This window comes from Phaethon aethereus (genome assembly GCF_964289735.1).
Source record: "Phaethon aethereus genome assembly, chromosome: 3".
NCBI lineage: Eukaryota > Metazoa > Chordata > Aves > Phaethontiformes > Phaethontidae > Phaethon > Phaethon aethereus.
In genome coordinates this window covers 11,467,184-11,487,785 of record NC_138576.1, presented here as the reverse complement: position 1 = coordinate 11,487,785, position 20,602 = coordinate 11,467,184, and the positions used below count along the sequence as shown (strand labels likewise).

The following is a 20,602-nucleotide window of genomic DNA, read 5'->3' as shown; positions in this document are numbered from 1 at the left end:
TTGTTGTTTGGTTGGTGTTTGGCTTTATTTTAGAAGAAAACATTTCTTAAGTTATGGCATATGTCCAACAACTTTGGACATTTTCCAATGTAAATAACATTGTTGTCCTAGTGGCTGCCTGTCCTGCTCTTAATGCCTGAGCTCATCAGACATCAAATTTGCCCTGAGGGCTAGAAGCCTCCAGTACAGTTCCCTTTTTCCAGCTTATACATAAGTAACAACTAGATAAGTAGAAGACAACATCATACTTTAACTATGAAGGCTGCAGTACAAGTTTATGCATTAGTGGGAATCCATGTTCTCCACCCATAGGAGGGCTTTTGCTGCAGAACACAGATCAACCACTAAACAACCTGCAGGAAGCCACTGGTCACCAAGCTGCATGTCTGTGGGACAATCTGCAGTACACTGAACCACTTAAAAAAACCCAACAATATCAACCAAGGCAACAGGTAAACATTTCGTAAAAGATTTATTTAAGTATCATTTATCACAAAGAGAAAAATACATATAAGATTAGAAGCATGCAACCATCTTCCACATTTGTATTTATTTTTCTCACATTTGCGGCACATTGCAATACAAGTCCTGTGCCACCCTTGCTTCTTCCTGAAAAACAGGATGTTTCAAGACATAGGATAACCAAAAAAACACAATAAAGGGTAAGATAACATATGAGAAAAGTGCAAAGTAAAAAAAGTCATGTATATACCACATTCAGACCCCCTCCTCCTCCAAAAAATGGGTAAAGGCAAACTGTCATTTTGCTGCACGATCAGATTGTCTTTATGAACTACTTTACAAAAAATTAATATAAATTAAGGGCACGATCCTGCAGACACTTATAATTGTAGCTAACTTTAATCATAGATTGGCTCGATTGGTATTATTAAAAGCCACAAGTTAGTCACGTGCATAAGGTCTTGCAGTATAAGGCCCTAAGGCAATAAAATGTTTAAGAGCATTAAGGAGAACAAAAATTAAAGCAAACAAAATCACTCCCAGATGTGTTTTGCTTAGTAAGTTCGTATCAAACATTTTAAACAGAACAGTTTGCTCCTAAAGCCCTGAATATTTCTATTACTTAAGCAGTTTTGCAAGATTAAAAGACAAAACCCCCAGGAAGCTGGTACAGATGTTAATTAACATAAAAATTGCTTCAGGCAGGTATGTAGGGAGGTGGAGGTTCCTTCTCAGGCATCTTCACTGCCATTTCATAGGTTGGCAGAACATACTAAAAAGAAGACATTTTGAAGAGATTAATGTAGAAGGTTTAGGTAATGAAAAAATAAAACAGAACTAAGACATACATGCCCCATCAGCAACTTAATCCTCAGTTGCATGCAAAAGCCTCTAAGAAGAACTTACTGCTGTTTCTAGTAAGCTAGTGAGGAAGTGAAAGCAAGTGCAACAGGGGTTTACTGCTCTGCTAAACCTAACCCTAGGTCATTCATTCCACCCACTATCTCTTGATTTTGCAAAGCAGCAAGGACGGTTTTGACTGGTGCGATCAGAAAGCTTCACTCTACTACAAGAAAAACATTCCAAGACTTCTCTCTACAAAACCTCCTATTTTATGCACTCTAAGAACGTAACTAAGAATAACTCACCATAACATTAGCCGCTTTAACTATTTTAATCTTTCCATTATTTGCTTAGAAAGCTTGTAAACATATATGGCTATGGTGGTTTTCTACTTTAAAATTAAACGATGCTGGTTCCTTTTATCTCAAAAGGTGGTTTTACCTGTGGAGGAGCTTCAAAAGCAGGGTACACAGCTATCTCAGGCAAATTTCTGTTGCTGATATATTTATAGCAGTTCCATACACAGTTAATTAGATATGCCTGAAAGAAGAGAGATTTCTCTTTTTAAAAGACCTCATATTCATTAGCTGATTCAGAAATCAGATGCTGGATTACACTCATATGACAAAAAGAAGCATAAATCAACTTAGTCGATACATATCTGAGGAATAGTTGCTATTTTACAGACTTAGCCACATATTTATATTGTTCCCCATTTAGCTTTGCTACCATAGTGACTCAGAGAGTATGAACCACACAGGTTTTAGCAAAAGAATTCAGAGATCCATTCAACTAATCTCTCTATCTGCCTCAGCAGTGCTCATCAAATTAATCCCCAACTGGCTTATGCTTCTGTGGATCTCAGTCCAAACTTGCCAGGAGGAGGAGGACAGGCCAACAGCACGATCCCATTAACCCCCAGGTTAGCATTACCACTTGTCCAACTACCAGTGTGAAGGAGAGGGCACTAACACACAACTGGGGTGGCAAAGAGAAGACGGTAGGGCAAAGTAGCCTGGACTTTAAGTCAACACTGACTGCTGTAGAAAGACATACTATCATGGTCTGATGAGGACTAGATTTATTATTACTGTCTCCATTTTTCATTGGCAAGTTAGCACATGATTGTATCAAATTTCCCAATCAGTACAAAAATATTATCTACTGTATTAGGCTTCCACTCCCCCAGTCAGGCATTCCTCTCAGAAAAAGTATAGAAAATAGGTAAAGTACATTTTCAGTACTTCATTTTTCCTTAAATTCAATCTGAATGCAATAAAGGAATATTGTCATGGCCAATGTATATTACCAACTCATTTCTCTAATAAGTTTTGTCTGCACAAGTTTTTGTAGTTCAAATGAATGCCTCTGTATTTAGATGATCAAAAAGAAAATAACCAGTAATATCAACCTTCAGTGGGAAGAAAGATGCAGCTCTGAATTAACCTATGCATTTCTTCTTTCCATCATCTTCCCTCCAAAACATGCACCCTGGTTTGTTAGGCACAGGGAGAGATTTTAGAAGTTTTGTTTAAAAACCTTGTATGTGGTAATTCAATACTGTTCCATTACAAGCTTAATTACAAATATTAAATTTATCTCCACATATGCAAAAAGACAGTATTTTAAGTCTCTGTTGCATTCGTACTCAGGAAAGGCAGAGCTGCATAAACATGACCCACTGCATACAAACAAGTTAGTTGAAGACACCAGTACACAAAATATAAGACTTAATCTTACCGTAACTGAACATCCTAACAATTCTGCTCAAAGAAGTTCTTAACTCAGCATTAAGAAGTCAGCAGAGTTCTTCATTCAGCATTGAGAATTAACTCAGACAAGTAACATCTTAATATAGTAACTCATGGTATAGACTCATGCTTAAGTTTTAACTTACCTTTAAAATGATAAATAAAGCAAAGAACACCAGAACAATAAACAAGAGACAGCTGGAGTCCAAGGCAAGGAGATCATCCTTGTAAGGGAAATCCGGCTAGTTAAAAAAAAAAAATTGGTAAGAGAGAAAGGGAGGAGGTAAGCACCAACACTACATAGTCACAAATACGACAGGACATCCAAGCTTCACACCAAATGAAACAAACTCTTGCATAAACTACTCCCCCAGAAACAACAGAAAGTTCTGTTTCTCACTAGTTTCTTCTTTATCCTCTCACAAAGCACAGGATTTATCCTGCCTTTGTCCTGCAAGAATAGGTCACTGCAGAAGAGGGCTACCTATACAGAAGCCTTGTACTGTCTATATCCCTAGTTACTTCCTTCAGTCTCATGTTAATACGAATTTTGTACTTATACAGCATTTGTACTTATGGTCCTCTACTTGATAACCCTTTAATGACTTAGTTACCTGCTGTCAGCCCAACCAGTAATGTACATGTATGCGGAGCAGAAAGGAAAAAAGTTGCCCCCAAATTTCAAAAGAGCAAAACAAACAGCTTCTGCAAATTTCAGACTTTTTTTTTCTGTTTTAAAAGAATTTTTTTTTTTTTAACAACTACTTGAACAGATCTAAACACCAGCCAGAAAGAGTTTGTGATCCCCATCAACTGACAGGGTATTGTACCCACTGAGTCTTCTTGCAGTTAAAACACAGGTAGTATTAATGACAACTCCATTACTGTTTCCTTAGAAGGTATTGTTGCAGAATAAGAAGAGCCATATAGGATGGAAAAAGGAACCCTCTGAATCTCAGATTCCATCCCATAAGGCTGTAGGATCCTACATCATACAAATCCTTACCTATATCCTTCTGCCCGCCCACCTACCAAATAAGGGTCAACACATTTTTCATCTGCAGTAGCAAACCTGCCACAGACCATATCACTTAGAGGGTTAAGAACATCTTTGTTTGGAGTGCAAATGTAGCAGAGGCAGCTTAAACCAAGAACTCCCATCACAATTCTTTCTTTACTCTCCCTGCCTTTCCTTTTAGGGAGCAACACCACCTTTGGCCCTTCAACCTCTGATAAGCTCTCATTCTCATAACCACCCTAGTAATCATCCCCTAAGGCTCCTGCAGGCTGAATTCCTCTTTCGTATGCACAAGAAGGTAACTATAGCTCAGTCACTTATCCGATTAAACCAAAGTTTAATTTCAAGTGTAAAATACCAACTTGAGCTCAACAAACACTTACCAACTGATCCAGGTAATCCTTGATTCTGGGCAAGTAGGTTAGAGAACTGATGGCAACCAGACAACTGAGCACAAAGTCAAAGAGTTGGTAACAGAAAAACGGGATCAGCCAGCCTACACGATGCTAAGAAGAAAAAAAAAAAGAAAAAAAGGAAAAAAGCAGCAGCCTGTAAGGTATTTCATTAAAAATTGAAGTAGCAAGTTTAAAACCATGTACTATAAATATACTTACAGCAATTGCACCATACACCATCATTGCACTGATTGTGAACATGAGTAGGGAGATAGCAAATAGAACACAGGCATTTTCTGCATTAAAGGAAAAACAATAAGCATCAGTCATTTCCTGAAGTTATCACACTGCAGCCGACAGGTACGCAAGCTCTATCCATTACTGTGATCTGTTCTCACTCAACTGTTGCATCTGTGCAGCAGCGTAATTGAGCAACTCAGACCTCTCCTAAAGGAAGAGAGATCTGGTTCAAGAAAATCAGCAGGTGTTTGGAAAAATCCCTCTGCCTTAATCAAAAGCCTGAATAAAGCTCAGACACACCCATTAGAAGCCTGACATAGTTTGATAGTAATGAAACATAATGATGCTGATTATTGCAGTGTATGTCAGTGCTAAAAGTATGTGAGTGATTAACTTTACAACTGGAAAGAATTTTAAGTGAAGCTAGCACAGTATCAACCCTTACACTTTAAAATGGCTTGATTATGCAATTCGGTCATTGGCAGTGGGAGCAGCACTGCTCCTTCAGTAACGCTGAGGAAACCAGGAAATCACTGTGTGGAAGGTATCCCGTTATTTTCAAGGAAAGGCAGCTGAACAGAAGCCAAACAGCAGCAGAATCCAGGACATTCATGGAAACTGAATGATAAAGATTCTCCTTGCACATCACAGTTACTGATGACAGAAGCACAGCTGCTTTCCATAAGTTAGATTACACTCCTTCTCCTACAGCAAGCACAGTCTACATTTTTAAATACAGAGAAAGAAACCAGTCTGAGAGTCTATATATGTGGTAAGCTCATGTTTTTAGCAATACTGAAGCCAGACTGTTGTGGTTCTCATGCTTGAAACAGATGATCTAAGAATCATATCTTTCTAGGCTGCAACTGATTTGAAAAGATACACTGTAGAAGCACCTACCTACCCAATTCACTACAAGACAGTAAGATCTACATACACTGATGGCATCAAGAAGGTCCTCGCACATCTGAAACGCATTATGTTGATCAGAGAGCCCTAAGTACTCAGCAATAACCAGTGTGGTTTTCTTCTGAGGATTTGTTATAATATCCACATGCACAATCAAAATTGTAATATCCCTTCATGCACACAAAATCCTCTAGCCCATATTCCAACATGGGAAACAAGAATCTTTAAGTCAAAAGCATGCAATAGCCATTTTACACTAAACAGCAGAGAAAACACCTTCAGAAACATCTCCTGGTCATATAAGTAAGCTTATATAAGGCTACCAAGTACACCAATATTTGTTACAAGACATACAACATTTTAAAGCTATCTCCTCTAATTTAACTTAAATATCTTGGCTTTATGAAGTATTTGGTCCTTGTTCCTACTCTCATTACTAACAAGTGTGAGTTACAGTCACAGATCAGAACTGACAGATCCTCAAGTGAGGTCATGAACAACTATTATGAAGACTGTAAACATTAACTCTCAAAACTCAGATTTCTGCTGTACTATTACTCTCTGGATGCAATGATCCAACCAATTCCTTATCCATCCAACAGTCCATCCATCAAATCCATATCTCTCCAGTTTAAAGAGAAGGCTGTTTTCTCATGATGCTTTCTCTTCTGTTTCTTCTCCATACCAAACTTTTTAGATAAATACTTGAGTGAAACCAAAGTAGTTGGTATCCCATTTTTTCCACCAGTCTTAGAAAAATGGTACAATTTTCCTCTTAAAAACTCCTACAAAATAGCTGTAAGCTCTTTCCTTAAGTTCATGAGGATCACCAAAAATTAAAAAAAACCCAACCTTTAAAAAACCCCACTTTTCTGCTTTTGGTTTTACTGACACAGCAGGGATAGTAAATGTTTATGGAAAAAGTCAATTAGAGATGTTCCACACATACTTTAATACTCAGAGCATTAAAAGGCCAAGAAATCTTTCAAAATCTTATAGTTTCAGATGCTTAGACGTAATATGAAATAAAAATAATATTCCATATAAGTTTTTTTATTCCTGTAGAAGACCTCAATCCCAGAATAATTAGAAATTCAGAAAACAAGATAACCATATTTAAAAGCTGTATGCATATATTATGCACTAGTGTATGGCAAATACACCATGATACTGCATGCTTTATTTTCTGATCAAACAGCAGAGTTATACACTTACCAGCCATTCTCTCAGAAGCATAGTAATTTCCAATGACTTCATACTGGATATCAACAGTTGGCACTATATTTGGATGAGTCACTTCTACTGTCAACAAGATGCCCATGAGCAAGTTCACCACCTGAGAAAGACCACAGTTATCTAAAGGTTATTTACACTGCAACAGCTATGATCTTTAAGGACATACTAATAAATCTTTTATTTCAGTTAGAAATAAACTCTTTGTTTGCCAATATGTGGAAGAAGAAAAAAACCAAACCCAACTTATGATTAAATTTCAAGCTGATTTAGTTAAACCACTACCAAAAAAAACCCCAAAAAACAGAAGAGCACTAGACACTTGCCAGTTTTAACAAATCACAACTAAAATCTGCAGTTTAAAAGGATGGATAGGGTTTGTAAAGATTCAAGTGACATAGTTAAACTGATGCTGCATGATGAATGCAGAGATTTGAACCAAAAAACTAGAAACACTTAAAAGAGGCAAGGAAGGAAAAGGTACAACAATGAACACAATGAGGAACATCTGCAAAGAGTTTCTGCTTTCTACAAACTGAAAAGCAGAGTTAATTTAATGCACAAATAAGGTACTGCACCTACTCTTTCAAACAGTGCTGCAAGGCAAGCAGTACAAGGGGATGGGCAAGCATCACACCGTAAATATTGAGTAGGATGGAGAACTTCCACTACAGCTCTAATCCTCAAACGTAGCCTGCTTCTTGGTTTCTCCCGTGTTGCAGTTTTAATAAAAGCAGGGAAGAACTGACACTCTCCCCTTCCTTGATCATTTATTGAAACCTCATCAGTCCTTATCAGAAAGGCTACACAGATAAAGCTAAGAAATCACATACAAAGACTGAACCCCAAAATCTGTAAACATTCAGCACTAGCTACGTGCTTACCAGTCCTCACTTAGCCATTGAAGACTACTTCTGTTTCCCCATTTGGTACATACCAGAAATTATTTCAGTAACAGTAAGAGCTCAAAGAGTCAAAAGTGGCTTAAGCCTCTGCAAAATTGCCTTCACAGCATTTATAACCTGTTCAAGATTTACAGGGGCATAGTTTCTGTTACTAATGTCTGGAGAGACATGCCAAAGAAAAACACTGCATAACGAAAAAAAAAATCATCATGATGGTGTTTTCAAGCTGCAGTCATTTTCAATTGGTGTTCAGTACCGTCACCACCACCAGCAGGATTTTTTTTATAATTAACCTCAAAAGAAGAAACCAAACTGGTTTTCAGTTTCTCACAACTTATGAATATTTGCCAGATATTTCTTCTTTTACTGGCCTGATTCCAGAAGTCAATGATAGTAATAGTGGCAAGTCTATGCAGTTACTGAAGTATGCAAAAAGGAAAAAAAAGCTTTTGAACATTGAAAAAGAGTTTTAGCTTTTAAGACTCACAGTTCCCACAAGCGCTTTTCTTTTTTTAAAGGGTTTTGATATTTTGTTTTAGTTTTTGGGGGTTGGTTTTTTTTGTTTTGTTTGTTTTTTTGGGGGGGTTTAGAGATACCATGGTGATAAGCTTGCTTACACTTTCTGCTAAAAAGAACCCTTTAGTGAAATTAAAGCAAATTTTTTTGTAGAAATGCCATCGTGTATTATACAAACTTATTAGAAATTCCTGCTACTTTCAGCCACTTGCATCCTCCATTTTATGCCTTGGAATGTAAAATACAATAACTAGTACAGCTGGCAGTAAAGAACTAAGTTTAGCCACCAATATCTTTAGCCTTGAAATGAGCACATTTTCCCCCCTTGCAAGACACTTCCTACAGGGCAAACTGTCAGGTCGCTCGTCTGCCATTTGTCTAAACCTTTTATTTTCTTCACCATTGTTCAAATGTATGCAATACTATTATTCTCTCACCACTCTGGTTTTATCCTTCTCTGCTCTGGCTTTCTGTTGTCAATGTGTTTAAGCCTTCTATTTCCTCCTCTCTGTGAGCAAGCCAGGGGTATCAGCCTATACTTTGGAAAATAACTTCCTGCTCTGTACTTGTTTTAAAAAGCCTATGTCAAAGTTCAGATCTCTGGCCATTGAAACATTGATTTCTACTTCATAAAACATAAAGAAACATATTCAATTATAGCTAAATCATTTATTGTTTATACACAGTCATAGTGATAAAGTTCAGGACAAAAGACAGTATTACTTCAATGCTGAATTTAACTGCCATGATAGGCTATCTGCCTCAAGATAAAGAGCAAGCAGCACTTGAATTAATATAGAAGTACTCAAGAACTTGAATGCCTTGGAATTGTGAGACTGTGATCCTATGTATGTCACTTTTTATTTTCACTTTATTTATTTTTATTTCAGTTCTTAATAATTTTACTAGTTGCTGAGCACAGCTCAAAATATTAAAGCTTTATTTTCTTAACCTGAAATGGTGTGGAGGAAAACAGGAAATTGAACAGTCATTCAAAATCCAACCTATTAGGATCAGTGAGACAATAATAAAAATACTAACTTAAAAAAAAACAAACAGCAAGCCCAAACCTCTGCCAATTAACACCTCAGGGTTTCCAGTACTCCATTACTGCTATTTGTGAACCATATCACAGCACTGAGCAATTAATCATATTCAACATACAGATTTCAACTGAGAGTTACCAGCAACTCCAAATTAGCCCTTTTGAGCACAAAGCCAGAGCCTGAATTTTAACTACTACCATTCTTTTGCAGAAGCTTGGTAACAGCAAGACCACAACGTTTGTTTCAACTCGATAATCAATGTGACTGGCAGCAAGGGTACGGTTTGGATTGTAAGGCATCATCAGAGCTTGAAAGAATATACTCACTGCAAATAAATATATGTTGACAAATGTTCTACATGGAGAAGTTATCAGAAAAAAACATAGCACAGGTAAGCCTGTGTAGTCCGAAGATTAAAACCACCACCAGCCCCTCACAAAAAAGAAATAAAAATACAGCAATCCTGACAAGCCAGCACTCGTGCATAGGGCACCATTCTGAGGTAACACCTCAGAAATCCCAGCAGTCCCCATCCTAGTCTTTTCTGTTAGGAAGTCAAAGAACAATAAGAAAATAAATAAATTACAAAATGCATGCTCAGTTTCCTATTCAAAAGGTGCTTCCGTTAACATGAAAAAATTAATTTAGTTTTGTACGTGTTTAAGAATCATATTTTATAATTGGTATAACTGAGCTTAACACAATTTTGATGTAGCTTATATAAAAATTTAACAAATGCAATAGCTGGTATTAAAGTAGAAAGTCAGCATTTATTACAAACTGATAACAGAAACATTAGCTCCCTATATAATTAGAACTCAAAAGACTGTGGGACCATAGCAAGCATTAGCTTTTCAATTAGTGCGTTTTTTTCTCCATGGTATACATTTAATGCCTAATCATGTGAGTGCTGGAGGCCTGAACATGAAGTCTCGGTTTCCCCAAGCACTCTGAGTAACTTGGACATAAGAGTCTTAGACATCAGCAAGAATTCCTACTTATCATTTGCTTATTTCCTTTTATAAGTGGAAAAGAAGCACGAAATTGCCTTGCATTACTACACTCTCTCATCCTCCTCAGTACTTTTCCTTATACATGTTCCTGAAGAAACAAACCAAGATGGGGCTTTTGTTTTGTTTTTTAATTATACTGAAATAATAAAAACTGAAAAAAAAATTTTAAATAGGGTACTTCAGAGCTTCTAGCACTGTCAATATTAGATTGAGATCAGTCACATTCCTTTCATTCTCGAAATGTTGTTCAGTGAACAAACTACTTCCAGAGATCATCCTCACCCTCCTGCTAACCAGTAGCAATTGCATTTTGACTCCATTGCTGAAGTTTGCTGCCAGAATGAAATAGCCACTCCCTTCAAAACAATCCTCTTACTTTTAGACTGTTTATTGAACTCTGATCTGATTTTTGCCAGTGCAGTGTTCACGCTTCCAGTTTCTGGAAAGCACTGTGCCCAATAAGAAAGTTTACAGGAAGAAACAAACTTCAAAGCCACACATTTACAATTATGGAGCTAGGAATAGGAGGTTTCTTTTTCCTTCCTACACACAACAGTAGTGGGTGTTGCAGAGTAAACCAAACTATATCCGTCCTGGAACTCAAGTACAAGTCTGCTAGAAGTTTTCTTAACTCATCTTTTTGCAAATACAGTGTTATCTATTTATCAGAAACAGTAGCAGCATATGGACTGAAGCATGCTTAAAAGACGCAGTTTGATCACACAGCATCAACAGCAGACATTTTAGAAGATAATGTCCTTTTTCTCTGTAGGCTCACAGAATTACACAATGACAGTGCTGTAAGTGTGCTAGTGAGGAGGCAAGTTAAATACATGCAAGATTTAAGAGTATACAAATAGGCAAGGAATAGGAAAATACCTAAAGAAATGGTTACATAAGAATAACACACATGTATTAAATAGCCAAAACTCTTATCTTACTAAAACATCTGGAGTAGGTTGCTAGAGACTCCATTTTATGTTTCGTATCAAATTCCTTCAGGACTGCGCAGCAGGAGAACGCAGTCTATCCAGTAAATACAGGCTGACCAAGATTTTCAGTAACACAAAGCTATTGTTGAACCAAGCATTCTCCCCCACTAAAAAGCTACCTCCCTTGCAAAAAAACAAAACCAAAACAACAAAAAAACCCCCACCCCACCAAGAAAGTTATTACTATTTGTCTCACTGTAACTTACAAGCAGAGATTAAAGTGATTTAGAAATACTTACCACAAGCTAGTGTCTGAAAGACTGAAGTTAGCGGTATATTTAAGTGGTACATTAATTAACAACATGTCTAAACAATGTGACATACCCTAGGCCATTTAATTTATTTAAGTTTGTCAGCAGAAAGATAAGTTTAATTCTCTCTGTCCAAATTGTACTTTACCTTCAGAAAGATATGAATTACAGTTGAAATTTTGATTTAAAGCATTAGGCAAGACTGCCTAAGACTTCATGGTATGACCTTATTTCAGCTCAAACACGTAACAGTTGTCAGACTTAAAGAGAGTTATCACTTTTTCCTCGGCTGACAGCTGGGAAGAACTGGATAAAAAAAAATCTTCAATGCATATAACGAGCGTTTGATACAGTTTATAGAAAAATGCAGCTGTGAAATACTTCATGTGTACCCTGCTGCCCTGAATTCAACTACACTTTTCCCTCTAGCAGCTGGAATCTGTTGCAGTTCCACGAGATCAAAGGGACACTATGCCTCAGACACCACTCCACCTCTGAAGCCATCAGCCTCATCAGCACCCGACATACTTTTCACCGTCCAGAAGCACTACATATATTTGCACAGATTCAGAAAGGAGGAAGAGACGCTGCATCAGTGCAACAAGATGAAAGAGAAGCACGGCAAGAGAGGTAGAAGCTGAAGTGCTACCAGGTCTGTGGTCAGGGAAAGCACATCCCTGCCCACACCCCCAAGTTCCTCGGTTTCTTGATACTCCTGCGAATGGGAAACGAAAGTGAGGAAGGCAGTAAGATGCATTCACTTTATGACCAGGATGAGTGTCTCCTTACTGTTAACAATTTATGCTTTTACTGGAGGTACCAGAAGCATATTCTTGATCTTCCATCAGCATAGGGTAAACTTCTGGAAGTTTTGCAGGTTTCCAAAACAAGTCCGATATTCAATACTGCAATTGACTTTATTTTTCTATTTCACATGAATAGTAGAACTTGAAATCAACACCAAGATATTTTTTCCAATTTCTTAAAAAAAAAAACAAACAACCTCTTAGAGTTTTGTTAAACTTCCCATCTCCCTACCTTGCTTTTTCTTCCATTCCTCTCTCCCGCCACTTTATTGTTTGTCTGTACTTTTTTTTTGTCAATGGATGGACTGAGCTAAGAAAAAAAAAAAAAAAAGGATCTCCCCATACTTGCTGAAGATAAACCATAAGCTCTCCAAACTTAAATGCCCATGCCTGTAAAAGCAGTTTCTGCGCATGGCTCCTTACACATCAAGGCATAAAAATTCACCATTCTCTATTTTCACAATCTGGGGAAGGGTGAAGGAAAATACAGGCTTTGGTTACAGCTTCAGGAAAAGAGAAGAAGCTATGATGCAACATTTTTAAACTATCTTCACATTTTTACTGCCCGCGAGAGTAAGAGGAAAGAAAGAAAAGGAAATTACTTCAATCAAGAGTAACTCGGTTCCCCTTTAGAGGGACTAAGGGAAGGCCTTAACTTGCTGGTACTGTTTTCACATTTCTACTTTACTCTAGTTCAAAACTATCTTTAATATTTCTGCTTCACCACCACAGCTCCCTCTCAGAGAAAAAGACACCCACCAGTCAGAAAACCAGAAGTGTTTTGGCAACTAAACCTGCTTTCATCGCTCCTCAGCCACTGTGTTAAGAACAGAGAGTACTGATAACCGGGAACTTCCCTTTCCGCAGAACTGTTCAATAAGCAGAAGCCATGGTCATTTTGAAGACCCACATCTTCCTCCTAGAGGTTACAGGCTACTCAGGGGAGCATCATCTCATCATCCTATTCTCAACACACCCCAAATTCCAGTCTCCCCAAATGTCAGTATCTCCCATCTTAACAAGGACACATTCAGTACTGTTTGAAACATGAAAGACCCTACACCTCCAGTCTAAGAAAAGGAATGGCAATAGTAACAGAATCCCTCGGAAAACCAGGTTAAAATGCCCTGAACTTTCCTGTCATTTTATTTTCTAACCACAGCAAGGGAAGCAAGCCTGAAGTGGACCCCGGGAAGGAAGAGGGACTCGAACCACAACGGGTAACTGCAGAGAACTCATGCAGCTTCCCCCACACGGAGCGGCACAGGGGACAATCGCGACGACAACTGGTACGACGACAGCTGACTCCCGAAGGGGAGCAGCCCCGCAGGCGAGGCGAGGGGGTGCCCAGCCGTACCCGCCACCACGGCCGCCCTCAGAGCCCCCTCCCGGGCCCACCCGCGGCGCATGCGCGCTGCCCACTCCGCGCCCACCGCTCCCAGGCCGGGCAACGGCCGAGCATCCCACGCATGCGCGCTGCGCGCAAGGCAAATCACCGCCCCCTCAGCGGTACCGGCTGCCCCCCGCGCCAGTCTCTCACCATGTACCAGGTGCCCAGGATAATGGTGCCAGTCCGCACATGGCAGCAGCCGCAACAGCGAGTACTGTAGAAGCGGTCCCGGCCCCGTTTGAACGTCATGGTGGCAGCAGCGACACCGACCTCCCACCTCCAGGCCCGCCGCTCGCCCTCTCCAGCCACTTCTCCTCCAGCTGAGGGCCGTAAAACCCCCGCCAGCACGTCACCACCGCTCTGGCCAATCAGACACCGACAGCGGGGGCGTGGGCGTGTGCCTGAGGGAGGGCATACGCGTTGCCGCGGCAACAGGCGATTGGCGGCGCCACTGACCAATCGCAACACCGCTGGGCGCAACGCCCTGTCGTTCACCTGTGGCGGCGGGGTGGCGGGGCGGGGTTTACCTGAGGCGAGGTCCAGTGCCCGCCGGCCTTGTGGTGGGCGTCGTCCCGTCTGTCCGCCATGTTGGAACCAGCCTGTGCCTGCCGCCACAGCCACCTTAGGGCTGGTACTGCTCCGCATGGTGGATGCTGGAGGGGCAATCCCCTGGCCATGCTCGTCTGGCGTCTGGGGCACAGCTTGCGGTGGTTCCCCACGCAGTGTCGGTGCAGGTTGACAGGGCGAAGAGCCAGTGCTCGGCCTCCAAGCAGGCATCCAAAACCTTACAGGGAAAATGGCATTGTCCAGCGACAACCCTTTCTTTCAAGAAAAACTGGAGTAGGTGTCTCTTTAGTAGAGCCTCAAGTGGCTTGCTGTAAAACATCCCATGGCTTGCACTGAAATTCAGCCAGTAGTGTAGAGGGTTTAATTCACTTACACCCTTTTGCATTAATTCCTTGGATTAAATTATTAATGTTGTGTGTTACGTGCTCAGAAGATACGTGATAAGACAGTAAACAGAAGTTGTGAGTTTTAGTCCACAATGATTTACTTTTTTGTGAGATAAAGTCCCAGTTTGTGAGTGGATAATAATAATCAGTCACACTGAAAATTGCAGGGGCTGATGGATACATGTGTTAATTAGTAATAATGCATATAAATCTAAGTGCTGCCTTCGTATATGTCTGTGATAAGAGGTTGCTCCACCACTTGAGATCTTCTGCTCCTGTATGGAACAGGACCTATAAACTTCCTCTAACCCAACGGCAGTTGGTGGTTTTTGCAGACCTGAGCTGTTGATACAGATACGAACACAGTTTATTTTAACCCTGATGCAGCTGCAAGTATTTCCTTCTTGGCCACGTACAACCAATCTGAGACACTTGTAGAACCATAAATACCAAGCTGTATGTCATGTGTCAGTATTCATGCTGAGTTTTTTCACTCTGAACAATGAAAAGGTAATGAAGGTGACTATACTCATCATTTTGATACATTCCAGATCCTACAATTAACACATTTTACTGTTTTAGCGACTTAGTCTATTTTTAAACACGAGCTGTTGCTGAGTTGTTTGAAATTATTTACTTAAAAGGCTTTAAGGCTGACCTTTTTATTTTAAACCCCCTGTGTTCCATAATTGTTGTTTTTCTTCCTTAGGGCATATTTCATTTTTGAATAAACATGTTGTAAGTGCTGCTAAGACTGCTCTAATGATCCTATTATAAACTATTGTTTGTTTCTTTAGTGCTCCTAATGTGCACAGATGCTTAATTATCAACACTCTGATTTAATGTAGCAAAACCAGACTAATTTTAATCAATATACATGCATGCATGTAAATAAACAGAAAAGGAATGTGCATTTTGCTGTAATCAGTCATTTAAAAAATCAGTTTTCTCACAGATGGCGTGTTGGGAAGCCTAAACCAACTGCTTCTGCAGCATGCATGCCGGAATTGATTACATTGTTCCTGCAGAGTTGAGAGGGGCTCTCCCTCCTGTTGGTCTGTCCCAGTATGAAACAGGCATTCACAGGACTCGAGTGAGTCAGAAGAGAAAGCAGAAGCCTCTCACTCCAGTTAGGGCATCTGATTGGAAACACCTAGATTCCATTCTCACTTCAAATGGTTTGTGAGGGCAAGTGTTTCAACTAAGATCTTGCAGTTGGACGCTTTTGCCTTCACTAGTGTCACTGGCAGCTCTCATGTCAGGCTTAGATCTTCAGGGCTATTTTCATGATTTGAAAGAGATCTTAATTAAGCATTCATATCTTTGTCAGCCAGGCTCAGAATAAAAATTGATGCGATTCCCTTGAGCTTCGCTGCTTCTAATACCCTGCAGACAACAAAGATACTGGGAAGAATAATGTGAATGTCATTTAACATCACAAAGCAGCTTTCCACAGCAGGATAGACTGATGTGGAGCTAGTGAGTAAGCATAGGAAACCTCTCCACTTTCTCCACCCCTCAAAAAAAACCCCAAAAACCATGAAAAGAGTGTTTTGAGAATGATTGCATTGTTTCCTGTACTTGGGGGAAGAGAAGATAGGTTAATGATTTTCATCCTACCCTCTCTGAAAAGATTCCGGTTCTTCCATGCCATAAGCAGCCCAGATGACCTCAGGCAAGACAATTCATTTTCTCTGAGCCTTAAATCTCCCCTTTTTTCTAGTTCAGAGAGGATTTTGTGAGGCTAAATATATGAACAATTCTGAAGCAGTCAGCTTACAGTCATGGCAGCCAGAGCAAAATCTCAGAGAGACAGAGAGTACTGGTGATAAATTTTTCTTCCCAAATAGCAAAAAGACCTTGACATTGCAGAAGCAAATCGTCCACTTCCACAACAGTAAGAGCAAAAATCCCTACGTATCTCTGCAAGTCAGAAGCAGCTGCAAAAGAGTGATTCTGATTTCTTTACTAGTGTGACACTTAACTCCTTCCCTCTCAGCTGGTAGGGAGGGAAGGAGTTTTGGTATCATGGTGTCCTCATTAGCCTGACTAATTAGGTCTTTCAAAATCTATGTCTAGACAGGAGATTTGAACTTCTGTCTTGAGAGGGCATGGTGATGTTTTAGCAAACACAAATTATTATTTTTGAATAATATTGGAAAATAATATAAAAGCATGTGAGAGCAGAACAGCTGGGATCATGTAAACGATAGGCCAAGTTGCATTCTTCTTCAGCTTCTTCAAAAAATTAAGTTCAACACCTGCAAGTTATCACAATAATACAGCACCAAGTCTGTTTTATGCTGATCTTTGTAATTCCACAGTCTCTCCCTTTTGTGCTATTCTTCAGTCTATCCTTGGCTAAAAGACATTGGTTGGTTTAGAGTTATGCTGTAATCATTACTTCTCCTCTGTATGCGCTGAACTATTGCCAGACTGTTTAAGAAAGATGAAGTGCTGTTCTGCTGCAGCATTTGCTCTGTGTGTGTGAGGGGAAACCTATAAGACCATGAGCTGATAATCATACCTAACCCTCACGCGCAGAGCTCATATCACTTTATAATGAAAATACTGTCCTGTTTGGTGTTGGGGAAACTGAGGCATGGTGAGATGAACTGATTTGACCAGGACCACAAAGGCTAGTGAAAGCAATAGAAACATCAAGCAAGCCTCCTGTCCAGTGGCTTCTGTGCCAGGGAATAAAAGGTGCAGTGCAGCAGTGCAGGACTGTTGTAGCTCTTCCATCCCAAATGGAAGGTGCTTGACTATGAGGACAGTAACAAGCTACTTCTAGAACTTTTTTCTATAACTTCACTCCATGCCTGTGTCTGGTACTCTACGTTATAAAATAAAACAGAGGAAAGGTGACTTTGCTTCTCAGACTTGGCTATTTTCCACACTGAACAACCATTTTAAGATTAAAAACAAAACAAGTTTTTTTAACATCCTAGGGAAACTAATGCCTTTACATAGATACTCTAGTATATAACACCAGATCCCTTCAACAGTTAGCAAAATCAGTAGAACTGGTGCAGAAGATGTGAAAAATATCTGTGCTGAGAGCATGGATTGGCTTTTTGCTTCCTTAAAAAAGATAAGAATCTACTGGAGTAAAAGCAAATCATTAACATATCAACGAGGGGAAAAAAAACCTAAAATAAATTAGTCAGGAAGGAAATTTTCCTGTTGGTGACTCACACAGTGAAAGCCTAGATATCCTGAAGTCAGCATTAATGAATTTTACCAACCTTTTTGTCCAAGATAGATTCTGCTAGAAGAAAACAAGCTAATCCTGAGATTCAGTGGTTTCTTGTAAAAGAGATAAGAAAGTAATAAGAAAGTATCACAATGAGTGAATTGTGGTTATTGGATTTTACTTTTGTTTATTGAATTAATCAACATCACTTTGAGATTCCTAATGTAATGTTCCAAGCTTCTGTACTTTTTGTTCTAGTTGATTGCTGTTAACAATATGAGTTATCTTTTACCATCAAGAGTCAATTTAACTCCATTCCAAACCTTTTAACTTGTAACAGATGGATCAGAAAGTCAGGGTTAGAAAAGCAGCTAAAATATGACAGCATGACGTAAAACTTTTTTATTAGCACAACACTGTGTTTCTGCGTTACTTGCTGTATGCACAGGTTTTCTGAATATGAAACGCTGAATAAAAATCCTTGTATTCATTTACAGAATCAAAATCTGTTAAAGACTAAAAGAGCCATGGTTCATTTATGTCAGCTTTCATACATCTGAGGAACTGTAAAAACATCTAAAAATAATGTACTGCATTTTTCCTCCATCTGAAAGGGTACTTGCAAGTTCAGATATCGCAGTACTTTCACATGACTAAAAGTGGGTGCTGGAAACAGGAAATGTGCTGTACTTACAGGCAGCCTCCCCCTTCCAGCCCTCAGCCTGGACTTGCCTCTCCATCAGTCTTGGCAGGGAGAACAGGAGGAGCCCGAGGACCTGAACGCTACCCACTCAGGGAAGTAGGAAGAGTTACCTTCTGGTAACTTATTTCTTTACACACTGGCTCTTTGAACGGGTGTGCAGCTTGGAATGTCAGCAAAGATTTCCAGGAGGAACACAGTGGCAGACAGCTGATGCTGCCAAAAGTGCTTGAATAAGTAATCTATCATGTGTCTCTGTCTCTTACTCAGAACTGCCACCAAAGGAAGTGGTACCATAGTGTATCCATAGTACATGGATACAGAAATCAAAGTTTGATGTGAACTAAAGTTTACCAAGCTTCTAGTAGGGTTTTGATGGGATGGAACAAGGGTCAGTTATTGTTACAATGGCTTTTTCCCCAAGAAGGCACAGGGACCTTGTTTCTGAGACTAATACATGACAGTGTCCTTTCAGTACAGAAGGACTCTTCCTTTGCAGATGACAATATCTGCGGAGATGAATATCAGGGATGGCACGTACTGGAAAATTCAATTTGCCTTGAAAAGGCCCCTGGGTCTGGTTCAGTACAGTCACAGAAGGAGGACAAGATGTACTGTATATGATCTTGGTAGCCCATGACTTCAACACCCTCTCTCCACACAAGGAGCCAGCTACCCTTAGAGCATTTTCAGTATAATGGAGCAGGCCTGTGTTGTTAGCATAGTAAATTATTTTCTGCCAAGCAATTAGCATGTCTACCTGGTACTCAGTTCATGCAGATAATGTTAGCTGTGCCACAGATCTGCAAATTGGGTGGAACCTTGATAATTATAGATAATTAAAATGATCAATTACAGATAATTACAGAACAGAAGGCCAAATTCCTCTCTGCAGTTGCCCCACTTAACCCTGGCGGTGTTACACCATGCTTTGAGCGTGAAGCAAAGCTTCAGTCTCTGCATCTGCATACTGCAGGCTGCTGGTGAGTAAACACAGCTTTGTAGGTCAGGAGTTCATCAATTACAGCATCAACCACATCTTAATCCCTGAGATGCTCACAGACCCATTGCTTACGGATGTGGCCCTATTATTAGGGATATAGTCAATCTTCCACCTTCAAATGCTTCCCACAAGAAAGAGCATCATTACAAAAATAGACCAGGCTGAGTTTAAGAGAAAGTTGAAACTTAAAGCAATGTATTTCATCATTTGCAGCTGCTGTTGCAGCAATTAATTGCTTGCTTCTAACCAGATTATAGATGTTTTCCCAGCCACACTTCATCCCACCTCCCACGCCGCGGCTGCACCAGAGGTTTGATTTCCAGCCACTGGGCCACGTGCAGGTGCAAGGAGAACTTTTGTCTGTTCCTGAGGCATCTGCCACTCGAGCAACTAATAAATTGCTCAGGGAAAAGGCAGGAGCCAGCTGGATCTGGCCCACGAACTGGCAATTAGACTACACTGGGTTGATGAATGACCAAAGAAAGGCTACTCTAGGTTTGCCCTTCTAAGGGATAAGTTATACACAGAACAAAAACATTCAGCTATAGCACAAGAAATGCTACAATCTGTTGGAGAGATGTTGATTCTCCCACCTGAGGACTTACACAACTCTCCAGCTAGTACAGATTAGAGGCTAAGGAGAATGAGCGTATCAAGCGCACTCATTTAACACTCCCGGTGCCAGAAGCAGGATAGCAGGCTGATGATATGCACAGAACCGTTAATTCTCCCAGAAGAGAAGGGGAGACATGTCTTAAAAGCATAGAGACCAGGGAGTAGCCTGAACATGCAGTGATGAAAGGAAGGGGAATTTCCTAAGGGGCTAAAAATCTGCTTTTCAAAGGTGCTGGCCATCTGAAAAGACCATTTGTTAAGCTGAGCCATAGTTTTTCAGCCTCTGAGGACTAGGAAGTGAAAGAATGGAAGTTAACAGCAGCTGCTGAGTGCTTTGTGTTTTGGTTTGGTTGTTTTTTTAAACT

At 39.9% G+C, this 20,602-nt stretch overlaps 1 protein-coding gene across 1 annotated transcript; it reads right to left on the bottom strand.

Annotated features, from left to right (window-relative positions):
• Positions 1 to 1,159: 1,159 nt before the first annotated feature.
• LAPTM4A (lysosomal protein transmembrane 4 alpha) lies at positions 1,160 to 14,019 on the bottom strand (the record flags this gene model as incomplete). Its single annotated transcript, XM_081997445.1, has 7 exons — positions 1,160 to 1,234; positions 1,747 to 1,845; positions 3,203 to 3,298; positions 4,458 to 4,580; positions 4,689 to 4,765; positions 6,834 to 6,954; positions 13,921 to 14,019. The coding sequence occupies 7 exons, from the start codon at positions 14,017 to 14,019 to the stop codon at positions 1,160 to 1,162; spliced, it is 690 nt and encodes a 229-aa protein (XP_081853571.1).
• Between the last annotated feature and the right edge of the window lie 6,583 nt (positions 14,020 to 20,602).